General features: G+C 52.2%; 1 protein-coding gene across 1 annotated transcript; it reads left to right on the top strand.

Moving 5' to 3' along the window:
• Positions 1–7,203: 7,203 nt before the first annotated feature.
• Positions 7,204–12,156, top strand: Tmem121b (transmembrane protein 121B). The gene is given in 1 exon segment (NM_001399096.1): positions 7,204–12,156. A coding segment is annotated over 1 exon segment (1,719 nt). The 5' UTR covers positions 7,204–7,395; the 3' UTR covers positions 9,115–12,156.
• Positions 12,157–12,973: the final 817 nt, after the last annotated feature.

Below are 12,973 nucleotides of genomic sequence, written 5' to 3'. Positions count from 1 at the left end.
GCTCTCTTCATGGTGCCAAGCCTCAATTCCTTTGCATGACCCCTTCAGTCCTAGGCCATTAATTGCTACTGAGGCTGAAGCTGCACCTTCATCAACAGCCTTCCATGGGCTCTCACAGTGCCAAGCCTCAGCGGCTCTCCATGACCCCTTCATACCCTCAAAACCAGTACCACCTGGGTGACTCCTACACATTACCAAGTCCAGCCACAGCATGAGGTACAACTTTAGCTATCTCTGGAGCATGGCTCTCAAAACACACTTCCCAGATTTTACCTCAGTGATGCTGGTCTCTTCTTAATCACCACTAATTTCTTAGCTCCAGCTGACCAGCATCAATTGTCCCAGTAATGCAAAGGTTTTGCTTGAGTATCTTGTTATCACAGCTGATTCTTCAGCCCCAGCTAACCAAAACCACAGAATCTTCACAATCAAAACAGCAATAGCCCTGAAAATAGTCTTTAATCTTCCGTCTGGAATTTCACAAGCTAGGCCTCCATCTTCTGCACTGTTCTTGACATTATCTTCCAAGCTCCTACAGAATATCCCACAGAGTGCTTAACATCCCAGTGGTTCTTCTAGCTCAAAGTTCCAAAGTCCTTCCACAGTCCTCCTCAAAATATGGTCAGGTTGTCACAGGAATGCCCCACTTCTGGTACCAATTTGTCTTAGTGAGGGTTTCTATTCCTGCACAAACATCATGCCAAGAAGCAAGTTGGAGAGGAAAGGGTTTATTCAGCTTACACTTCTTCCGCATTGCTGTTCATCACCAAAGGAAGTCATGACTGGAATTCACACAGGGCAGGGAGTTGGAGGCAGGAGCTGATGCAGAGGCCATGGAGGGGTGCTGCTTACTGGCTTGCTTCCCCTGGCTTACTCAGTTTGGTTTCTTATAGAACCCAAGACTACCAGCCCAGGGTCAGTACTACGCACAGTGGGCTGGGTCCTCCCCCCTTGATCACTAATTGAAAAAAATGCCTTACAGCTGGATCTCATGATTCCTCAACTAAGGCTCCTTTTTCTGTGATAACTCCAGCTTGTGTCAAGTTGACACACAAAATCAGCCAGGGCTTCTGGTTTCAGAGGGTCAGAGTCTACATGGCATAGCCAAGGAATGACAACAGGAGACCTCATGGCTTGATCTACAAGCAGGAAGTAGAGAGGGAGGGTACACTAGGAACAGCTCAAGTCTCTTGAAACCTCAAAGCCAGGACATACCTCCTTCAACAAGGCCATGCCTTCTAGTTCTTCCCAAGCAGTTCCACTGGTGGAAAATGTGTTCATATTCTTTCCATTAATTTTATAAATGAATTGTTTTTAATTTCAAAATACTTAAAATAGTTGTTTTAATTTAATATTTGGGCTTTCTCATAGCCAGTTACTTTCTTCAAGTGTTCAAAATTACTTTCCTGGTGGTTTTGTTTTTACATGTCTCATACTCTTTGTTGAAAACTAGACATTTCAAAGGCAGGCAGTGGTGAACACCTTTAATCCATCACTGGAGAGGCAGAGGCAGGTGAATCTGTGTGAATTTGAGGCCAGCCTGGTCTACAGAGCGAGTTACAGGACAGCCAGGGATACACAGAGAAACCCTATCTTCAAAAACCAAAAGAAAGAAAGAAGAGAGAGAGAGAGAGAGAGAGAGAGAGAGAGAGAGAGAGAGAGAGAGAGAGAACTAAACATTCCAGGTCTATGGATGTGGCTCAGTGGGGAGTGATTGTCTTGGATACAGAAAGCATCAGTCCCCAGCACCACATAAACCAGGCAGGGTGGCACATGACCGTAATCCCAGCACTACGAAGGCACAGGCAGGAGGATCAGAAGTTGAATATTATCTTTGGCCATATAAACAAGTTTGAGGCAAGGTTGAGCAACATGAGATTGCATGTCTCCAGAAAAAGCACACGAGGTGATGGGGACCTGGAAGTTTTAAATGTAATATGGAAATGGTAAAATTTAGGTTTTCCCTGCCCAAGATTTGTTATTATTGCTGATTTCTTTTTTCCTGGCCGTGACAGTTAATTCTCACTGTCACTTTGATTGACTTTGGAACCACCTTGGAGATATGCCTCCCGTGAGGGTGTTTCCAGAGTGGTTTGACTGAGGAAGGGAGCTGTGCTCTGAGGCCCAGGCTGAAGAAAAGGTATAAGTCAGCTGAGAACCAGCATTCAGCTCTTTCTTCTCACTGACTGCATCATGACAAGTTGCCTCAGCTCCCTGACACCATGGTGAACTGTATCCCTTCAAACAGTGAACCAAAATTAGCGTGTCTTAAATGGATTCATTTGGTATTTTATCACGACCAAGTAGAGGTGGTGTACACCTTTAATCCTAGCACTGCGGTGGTTCACTTTCATCTGTAATGGGATCTGATACCCTCTTCTGGTGTGCTGGAGACAGTAACAGTGTACTTATATACATTAAAAAAACAACAACAACAAACAAAAATATAGTATCACAACAGTGAGAAGGAGTCAGGGCAGAACATGGGGTTCCTCCCATACAGCATCTCAGTACTCCCATACTGCAGTCCCAGGGGATCAGATGCCTTCTGGCTTCTGGAGGCACACTCATGTGCATGGTACACAGACATGTTGGAGGTACTCAGTGGTAGAGTGCTAGCCTGTGTGAGGTTCTGGGGTTCTGTCTCCATAGAACAAGAAGAGCCAGGTATGCTAGCACACACTTAATCCAACAACTGGGACCCGAGGCAGGCTGGTCTCGGAGGTAGGGGGTCTACATAATGAGTTCTAGGACAGCCAGGGCTACAAATGAGGCTGTCTCAAAAACAAACAAAACTGTTCCTTGCGCTCTCTTTAGATTAACTAAACATTACAAGGTTGCTATGTTTTGCTTAGCTTTTTGCTAAGATGGACATTTCTCTAACATGTAGTTCTCCAGTCCTCACCATCCTCAGAGACCTGGCTCTCCATCTTGCTTCTAGGATACTCTCTATCCCCATCCCATCCCTCATCCCAAGCCCAACTTCCTGCCAACATCCGTTCCTTCAGAATGGCTCTCATCTAGGCCAGCCTCACTGCCTGGCTCCTGACTCAGGGCTCAGGTGATGGAGAATACGGGACTTAGTCTACTCTCCACACCGCTCAGTGCATGCTGGCTTCCCTACTCCTAGGAGGAACTTGCTTCCACTTTTCAGAGAAAATCCGTGGAGACCCAGCACCTAGTGCGGGCTGAAGCATGAGGAGACTGTCCCTGTGGGTGGTGGCATCACCATGAGACTTTCACTGCGCAGCTCGGGTCACAGCCCAGGCTCTAAGAGCTCTGTATCTGTGGAGATGCAGTGTCTGTTCTCTGAGTGCCGAGCAGTGCCGAGGCTTCAAGTCCTCAATGAGTTGAGTCTTCTCCTGCTTTGGTCTCAATCTCCTGCTGGGTTTGTTCTGTGAGTACCTTGTGTGCTGATTGCGAGTGAGAACCTGTGAACTCCACTTGTCTGTTCTCAAGTTCACACAAGAGGTCTCTGTGGGCTCCTCAGATGCTCTGACAACTTCCTTTGAACCTGGCCTTTATTCTTGCTTTAAGGGTGAGAGGCAGTGATTCTGAGTAGAGAAAGAATCTGGGAAGAGGGCTGTGGGCAGTGCAAGGAAAGGCTGCCCTGCTCCCCACTGAACCTTCCTCTGCTGCTGAGCCGGACAAGGCCACGTCTTCCTTTTGGTTTGTCTCTTGCTCTTCTGGGAGGCCACAAGCCATTGGCTTTGTAGGTCGGAAGCACAAGGTGTTATGTTGCCAGAGGAACTTTATCCGGTGTCTAGGATGTGAGGAATGCTTGGGGAAACGGCTCTGACTGACCCCTTTTCCCCATGTCTGTGAGCTTCTCACATCTGGGTTTGTGAGGAGAGCTGGCAGCCATGACAGCAGAAGTCTAGGTAATCTGCATTTTTCACTGGTAATGTGACCTGGATAGGTCAGGGTCTTTCTCTCCAAGTGTTGTATGGAAGGCGTCTAGCATAGACCCCTAAATGCTTATGCTTATAAGGGGCACTGTGACTATTTTCTTTCCTTTTCTAGATATCTTTTGAGATGTTTCAGTTAAATCCACTGCACTGTGTGTGTGTGTGTGTGTATGTGTGTATGTGTATGTGTGTGTGTATGTGTGTGTATGTGTGTATGTATGTGTGTGTATGTATGTGTGTGTATGTATGTGTGTGTATGTATGTGTGTGTGTATGTGTGTGTGTATGTGTATGTGTATGTGTGCTACCAGTACTGTGGCCACCAACTTGTTCCATTCTTACCCTGACTTATCCTTATTGTTGTGCTTCTTACTCAGAGCATGGGCTCTACAGGAAACTCAGCTAAAGGACCTCTTACAGATAATTAACTTTGTGTAGGGGCTGCAGAGATGATAGCCCGTTAGTTAAGAGTCCTGGCTTCTTTCCCAGGAGACTCAGACTTGACTTCCAGCGTCCGAGTGATGGCTCACACCCATCTGTAACTCCAGCCCCCTGGGCTCCAACACTTTCTTTTGACCTTTACACATACCAAGCATGCATATGGTACACAGAGATACATGCAGACAAAACACCCCTACACATAAAACATAATAATAATATGTTTAATAATATTAATAAAAAAGTTAATAATAATAATAAAAAGAATGGTAACCCCATTGGTTGATAGTATGCTTCAACAGACAGGTAAAGTAAAGTAATCTGGTCCTGGTGAACGAGAGGGTGGGTCTGAGGCAGGGGCACCAGGGCCAGGGAGACTGGTTCTTCGGTGTTCTCAGGAGTCCCGATGCTTTTTCGTTGATTTCAGTCTTTTCCAGCTGTCTTTACCTCTCCCTCCACATCATTGACTTAACGAGGAATCTCAGGCTTCCGCGCTCACTGTGGCTGGCATTTTCCCTGGGGAAAACTAGGAAGCTGGTCTGTAATCACTCACATTAAAAGCTGGCAACTCCCCAAGCCCCGTTTCCACCCAGACTGGCTCAACCCAGACATCTCTGCTGGACTTGGTGGGATGTGTACAAGTGGAGGCTACATCTTCATAGCTGTCATCCCTGCCCTGCCTCAAGAGGGTGGCCTTGGCACCAGCTGGCATGGCTGAAGCTCTCATACCATGAGGCCTGTGACAATCACATTTAAAGTAACACTTTTGCTCCCCAGTACTAGCTGAAATATAAAGCTTTAGGGGAGACCTCTGACTGAAGTCTTGAAAGGAACTTGGTTCATACAGCATCAGCGGCCCACGGTGTGAGTATGTGCTCCCTGGGAGGCTGAGTAGTTGAATACCAGCTTCTTTAACTGAGACTATACTCTGTGCCAGCACTGGGCTGAGCTGCTTCCACACACGGTCTCTCAACACAGTGTTTCCTTAAAGGAGGTGCTGGTCCCTTTTTACAGATCAGTGTGAACTCAGAGAGGAGGCTAACTGGCCTTAGCTCGCACAGGCTGTGTGGTGGAGCTGGGGCCATGGGTTCCCATCCTTACACTTGCTCTGGCTTCCACACAATTGGGCATAGGACTTTCAAAGGTTGTCTGTGCCAGGGTGAGGGATTGGAAGATTGTACATCATAAATTCTACATTTTATGTGTGCCATGGATTTGTCCAGAGAGGCCTCCAAGCAGCTAGGAAAGAGCAAGTTTGGCTGAGACAGATTCTTTAGAAATTTTCTCTTTGCTGGGTGTGGCAGTCCATGCCTTTAATCCCAGAACTCAGAAGGCAGAGGCAGGAGGATCTCTGTGAGTTTGAAGGCAGGCGTGTGTGTGTGTGTGTGTGTGTGTGTGTGTGTGTGTGTGTGTGTGTGTGTGTGTGTAGGGAGAGAGAGAGAGAGAGAGAGAGAGAGAGAGTTAGTTCCAGGGCTACACAGAGAAAGCCTGTCTCAAAAACTGAAAACCAACTAACCAAACAACGACAAAAAGGGCAGATAAGGGTAAGGCTGTGGCTGGCAGCTTGGGATCCCATCCTGGCAAACAGCTATGGCAGCAGCGAGTCTATAGGAGGAGGATGAAGGCACAGGCAAGCTCCTAACTTGCTCCTATGGACTGGGAATTACACGGAAGCCCAGAACCTTCCTGAGCCCCAAACGCTATTGTAGTTTTCTTCTCCCCTACCTCCAAAAGACATTTTCCTGTTATTTCATCTCCTGCTTTATCTCTCTTGGTTTTGTGACAGGGTCTCCCATAGCTCAAGCTGGCCTCAAACGTGCTACGTAGTTGAAGATGACTTCGGATTTCCTATCCTGCTGCTTTACCTCCTCAGACCTGGAGTCAGATATGATGGGGTGTAGGGGAGGAACCCGGTGCTGCATGCATGCGAGGTACAAACCTTCAAGAACACCAAAGATGAGCCTGGCTAAGCAGCAACCCCACCCCAGGTCTCCAGAGCGGCTTCATGCCTTGGCCCTGGCCTCCCTACCCCAGGACTAGACAGTGGTACTTACACACACGCACACGCACACACACACACAACTTCCTAAGCTCTCTTCTCAGCAATTATATTCAGGGAGCCTTTTCATTTACTGGAAACTGAAGATCTCCCGGGGGAGGACAGTTTTGGATGTGTGAATACACAGTGTTTTTATGGGGCAGAGGGTGCTCCTTCTGAAGAGTTTGGGGTTTTTTGTTTGTTTGATGGGTTGGTTGGTTTGGTTTCTGGTGATGGGTTGGAACCCAGAACTGAATGCATACAAAGCAGTCATTCTACCAGTGAGACACATCATCCCCGGTCGCCTTCTGGTTTTCTTTTATTAAACTTTTCAATCACTTCCATTGAGTTCTCAGGGCCTTACAGAAGGACATGGGGTGGTCGGTGGCGCACAGAGGAAAAAATTGACCCACGTTCCCTTCTAAAAGGTATTGTGTAGACTAAGGGAAGAAACCACATGGTGCCGGTGCCTGAAGGCAGGAAGATGTGGTCTACGCTGCGACCAAGGCCACCCAGCACTTCAGGTTCAGCCCTTAGGGCTGTGGAGTTAGCGACTTCAGGAAACCTATGCTCCTGTCCCGCCGGCCGGATGCGCTTTCAGCTCTACTCCGGCGTCGCCTCAGTTCTCCCTCCTTTCCTTCCTGCTGATCCAGCCAGCCAGGCTTTCTCCTCCTCTATTCTCGCCTCCTCTCTCCCTCGAATCCAGTCCTGGTTTCCCCGCTGCCAGCTCCTTCTGCTGCCTGCTGGGCTCGCTCCCCTCCTCCGCCCCCGCCTCTCCAGTCCCGGCGGTCTGCTCGGCTCCCCGGCTCTCCCCCAGCCCAGCCACCCGCGGCTCCGCTCGCCCAGTCCGGCCGCTCCAGTCCGGATCTCTCCGCCTCCCGACCCGGGTGCGAGTTTCAGCAGCTGGAGAGGAGGCGGCAGCGGCTGGCCCGGGTTCCCCTCTGCCGCCTCGTCAGCCCGAGGTTGGCGGGGAGAGAGCGGCAGGGCAGCCCCTGGAGCCCCTCCGAGGACAATGCACCCGGCGCTGGGCCACCCTCGCGCGCTCTCGTCCGCGCCCGCCTCCTTTCCGCCGCCCCCCGCCGCCGCCCGGCTACAGCCCCTCTTCCTCCGGGGGGGCTCCTCCCGCGGCCGGAGAGGCTCGGGAGACAGCAGCACCAGCACCAGCACCAGCCGCGGGGGGGGCGGCGGCAGACGCGGCGGGGGCGGCGGCTCCCCGAGCAGCAGCACAGGCGCGGAGCGAGAGGACGACGACGAGAGCATTAGCATCAGCAAGCCACTGGTGCCCGCCGCCGCGGCGCTCCCGGGGCCCCCGGCTCAGGGGGGCGTCCCAGCCTCCGCCACCGCGCCCGCCGCCGCCTCCTCCACTTCCACGCCCACCTCCTCCTGCAGCATGACCGCCGCGGACTTCGGCGCGGGCGCCGCGGCCGGCACCGTCGGGGGCCCCGGGAGCCGCTCGGCGGCGGGCGCAGGCGGCACCGGGACCGGCGGCGCCGCCTCCTGCTGCTCGTGCTGCTGTTGCTGCTGCGGCCGCCCCTCTCGCTCGGGCCGCCGGGGTCGGCGCCGGGGCTGCTCCCCAAGTCCCGGGTGCCGCTGGGGCTACCAGGCGCTGTCTGTGGTGCTGCTGCTGGCGCAGGGCGGTCTGCTGGACCTGTACCTCATCGCTGTCACTGACCTGTACTGGTGCTCCTGGATCGCCACCGACCTGGTGGTGGTGGTGGGCTGGGCCATCTTCTTCGCCAAGAACAGCCGGGGCCGTCGGGGCGGCCCAGCGAACAGCACGCACAACCATCACCAGCTCCACCACCACTCGGCTCCGCCTCTGCACCTCTCCGCTGCGGCGTCGGCGGGGGCCGGGGCCAAGGCCCGCGGGGGCCGAGGAGGTTCAGGCGGCTCGGGGACCGGGCCGGGAACGGCTGGGGCAGCGGGCGAGTTCGCCTTTGCGTACCTGGCCTGGCTCATCTACTCCATCGCTTTCACTCCTAAGGTTGTGCTCATCCTGGGCACATCCATCCTGGACCTCATCGAGCTGCGCGCGCCCTTTGGCACCACGGGCTTTCGCCTTACCATGGCGCTGTCGGTGCCGCTGCTCTACAGCCTAGTGCGTGCCATCAGCGAGGCGGGCGCGCCCCCGGGCTCGGCGGGCCCCCTGCTCCTGCAGCCACAGCAGCATCGCGCCGCCGGCTGCTTCCTGGGCACGTGTCTGGACCTGCTGGACAGCTTCACGCTGGTGGAGCTGATGCTGGACGGCCGCGTGCCGCTTCCCGCGCACTTGCGCTACCTGCTCATCGCCGTCTACTTCCTCACTCTTGCCTCCCCAGTGCTCTGGCTGTACGAGCTGAACACCGCAGTGGCAGCTCCGTCCTGGGGCCAGGCCTCCGGGCCTGGAAGCTGCAGCCGCCTTTTGCGTTTGCTGGGCGGCTGCCTGGTGGACGTGCCCTTGCTGGCGCTGCGCAGCCTCCTGGTCGTGAGCTACCAACAGCCGCTGTCCATCTTCATGCTCAAGAACCTCTTTTTCCTTGGCTGCCGTGGCCTGGAGGCCTTGGAGGGCTGCTGGGACCGGGGGAGTTGGGTATCCCCAAGTCGGGCCAGAAGCAGCTATGGTGCTCCTCCCTCCGCCCCTCCACCACCTCCTCCACCACCACCTCAGGGAGGCTCCCAGCGGGGCCACTTGGAAAATGAAGGGGGCCCTCATGGCTATGTCAACACTCTAGCTGTGGCCTCTCAGAATTGAAGCAGTGAAGGGTCGGGGCCCTGATCTTGGCTTTAGGGTTTCCGGCCCCCTTGGCTGTATTTTAGAGGTAACTGTTGATGAGGCTGAAGGCCCATGGGTAGAGACTTCTTGGAGGGAGAACAGCAATATATCGTGAGGAAGAAGGGCCCATGTTCATCACGGTCTTCCCTGTCCCGACATACAAGGGATTGGATCCATGTGCACCTGCTTTTCTTGTCCTGATTCCTATCCTGTGGTGGTGGGGGATGGAGGAAAGGGGTTCAGGCAGGGATAGTGAGCTGCTTCGGTAGGGGTGTGCGTGTGCGTGTGCGTGTGCGTGTGCGTGTGCGTGTGCGTGTGCGTGTGCGTGTGTAGTTTAGTGTATTTTCTGGGTGTCAGTCCCATGCCCTTTGCAGTGGGAAGGAGATCTACAGAGGCCTTGCTTCACAACACGCATACCACCATGCTTTCATGCCTGAATTGATGACCACGGTCCCCCAGGAGTTGCTTGGTTGCTGTACTCCAAGGGAGAAGCTCACCCAGGGTCTTCCTCCCCCTGCTCCTCTCTGCTCAGCTGGGGGAGGAGCACCTCTAGGTGGAAGGAGCAAACACCACCCTTTCTTGGGTGAGCGCGTATTTCTACCTCTGTGCTTCCATTTCCAGCGCGTCGCACACTGATGCTGCTTGCAAAAAAAAAAAAAAAAAAAAAAATTAAGTTAAACACTCAGAAGTTGCGTTCAACAGGGCCACTGGATCCCCTTGGGGTTTGGTGCCAGATATTACAGGGTCTGTGGAGTATCAGCCATTGGCTTGCTCTCCCTTGGTTCCTCCCTCTGCACCAGAATAATAAGCCTTCCTGGGTTGGTGCTGGCCGGGTTGGATTGGGTCCAGAGCAACTGCTTTTGTGGGTTCAAATGTATGAGGTCAGGCCTCTTAGGAACCCAGGGGAGCAGCACCTGCTCCTTTAGAAAGCTTGGCACAGAGCAGAGAGGGAGTGACCTTTCACACCCCCCCCCCCCCTCTGCTTCAGGTCTCATCGGGGAGAAAGCACACTGCAGAACCCTCCTGCTTAGCCTTCCCCAACAGGGTCCTTCCTGAGAGGCTGTCCTTAGGATTGTCCTTCAAGGGAAGTCAGGGTTGGCTCCTGCAGGCTTCACGAGGGATGTCATTCTTGGAGTCTTTAAGGCAGGATATGTATCCTGAGGGCAGTCTAGGTTCAGCAGGCACAGGGAGCCAGGCCAGGATATACTCACCCCCACAATGGGACTAGGTGGGGGAGGAAAAAAAACTTAAGAATTTTGGTTCCCCTTCTGTTTTGGGAGTTTTATGTGCCGTAACGAACCTAGACAAGGGACCAGGAAGAAATGATCTGTAGTCCTGTCTGTTATCTGCTAGGTTTGAATGCCATACCATTTTACTGTTTAGGCCTCTAGGGCAGTATTCTTTGAGTTCCGGTCTAGGGTAGTATTGAGCTCTGGTCTTTCTGGGGCTTGAAAATGCTGCATTAAAGGTAGCTAGAGGAAGAGCTCTCCAGGTGGACTTGAGGAAGGCTCTGTGTCTATACTGTGTCTGGCCTTGGGCTGCGAGATCTGAGGGGAGGTTTGCCAACTAGGTTGGAGGACAGGCATTGCAGAGTCCTCTAAGCCTGAAGCACAGTGGCAGGCCCAAAGCGCCAAGTCACTGACTACTAACTCAGCAGCCAGGCCCAAGTCCCTCATCCCCTTTGACTCTCTTAGGACCTTCTGAGAACACAAGGGCTGCATGGGGCCCCTCTTATTCAACTGCCTGGGGCGTTGGACTGAGGATATCTGTGTGGACAGAAGCATGGGAGTCTGAGCTGGAACGCTAGTGGGCCTGACTGTCCAGCTAGCGTGGGCCGTGTGGAGGATGTTTACAGTCTACACTCTATGCTCCTGTTCTCTCAACCTCAGCCAGTGCTGACTAGCTGCTTCTCACAGTGAGCCTGCCTTTTCTCCTCTCCCTGGCTGCCCGGATGGAGGTTATGGCTACTCCCGGTGTTCTGATTGTTTTTCAGCTTTGCTGTGTTTCTTGCTACCTAATTTCAATGACTGTGAAAAGAAATTATCTCTGAGCCATGGCCGGCTCTGGCTGGCCCCCAACCCACCCTCTTTCTACTGTTTGGATAGCTGTCCCTCTACTGTGGGACCGCTGTCTGCTGCCGAGAGACTGCCACTGGATTTAGGACAGAAGGCTGACATATCTCTGGTACATCGAGAGGCATGGTCACTTGTGAGAGAGGCCAGGACTGCTGAGGGCCTAGGGAAGGCCCAGCACATGTCCAGCATGTCAACATGTCTTCTGTGAGTACTCTGACTCAGGGCTGGTCCCTTTCCCTGGGGTATTTATTTTGGGTCTTTTCAGTCACTTCCCTGTTCCATGCACATGTGACCTATTATTAAGGCCTATTTGTTTCTTCTCTTGCTTTCTAGGGTATCTGTAGATAGGGATCAGACTTGAGATGTCCCCAAAATGTTACGACCGGAATAGTACACTATCCTAAGGTTTATTCCCGAAGAACGGATCATGGAAAAGAAGTCTAGGCTCAGAATTTAGCCTTGTCGACTCCTAGCCTCTGAGCAAGGAAGCAGAGGGCCTAGTACCTGGGCGTCAAATGGTACCTGTCTTTTAAACACAAGTTGATTACTTTGTAGTGCTGAGGACTTAACCCATGCCTCAAGCATGCTTGGCAAACACTGGTCAGCCTGCTGAGCGACACCCCCAACCCTTAAGTCTTATTCAGTCTGTTCTCTCTCTAAAGGCTTGTACCCCTCCTTCTAAAAATTTCTTTGAGTCAGTGCCTCCCAGGGCTGGCTTAGAATTTTGGGGTTTAGGAACCCTCTTTAGCCTCTGCTTCATCCAACTAAGACTATTCTTGTTAAACATGCCCTGGGAAGTAGCCGGGTATGGGGGTGCAGGGCTGGGGATTAGAGCCCAGAAGAGAGAGAGAAGCAGCACCTCACAGCATTCATCACATTCCCCCCTCTTTTTAAAAATAAAACCAGACTCTGTTCTGAAAATAAAAACTTGAGACTTGTGACAAGCTTCCTGTGTGGTTTAAGACCATTCCTGTTCTGATTTCCTCACTGAATTCTTAAATGTCACCGTGACATTTGTCATTATTTTGTAAGTTGGTGTTGGTGTCGTGGGCATTCCATACTTGGCATGTGATTCGGGGAGGCAGTGATTGGGGTTTGGGCCTGGCCTCCTTCCTCTGTTGTTGACGGAGGAATTTCCCAGTTGTTTTGGGTTTCTTTCACTCCAGGGGTAGCTTACTAGGGTGGAAGGCAGGGGAGATGAATTTGCCTGTATGAGACAGGTTCTCAGATATACTGCTCAGACTGGTTTCGAACCCTGAGCTTCAAGGACTCCTCCTGCCTCAGTCTGCACAGTGGCTGGGACTACAGCAAAGTGCCCAGTGAGAAACCATCTACCTTTCTTACTGTGTTGCTCTTCCCTCAAGCAGAACCACAGGGCATAAGTAAGGTCATTGTTTCAAAACAACACAAAACACCAAAGAACCAAAACACAGGAAGGAGATTAGTGAGTCTCAGGGAGACCACTGGGATTTCATCCAAAATTGCATGGGCTAGAGAGATGGCTCAAAAGTCAAGAGCACTGGCTGTTCTTCCAAAAGACACAGGTTCAATTCCCAGCAGCAGGAGAACTCATAACCACCAGTCTTAGGGGACAACTCCAGTCCCAAAGGGTCTGATGCTGTCTTCTGTGCCCCAAGCACTGGGCACAGGTGGTATACAGATATATACATCAAATAAATAAATACATTTAAACATGTACACCCAAAACAAGAATCAGGAGCCATGGTAGCTTGAAGGGACATGTTAAGAATGAAGGGCGGGGG

The sequence above is a fragment of the Rattus norvegicus genome, chromosome 4, assembly GCF_021556685.1.
Source record: "Rattus norvegicus strain SHRSP/BbbUtx chromosome 4, alternate assembly SHRSP_T2T, whole genome shotgun sequence".
Classification (NCBI taxonomy): Eukaryota; Metazoa; Chordata; class Mammalia; order Rodentia; family Muridae; genus Rattus; species Rattus norvegicus.
The sequence above is the reverse complement of the archived record's forward strand: the minus strand, read 5'-3'. Positions and strand labels throughout refer to the sequence as shown.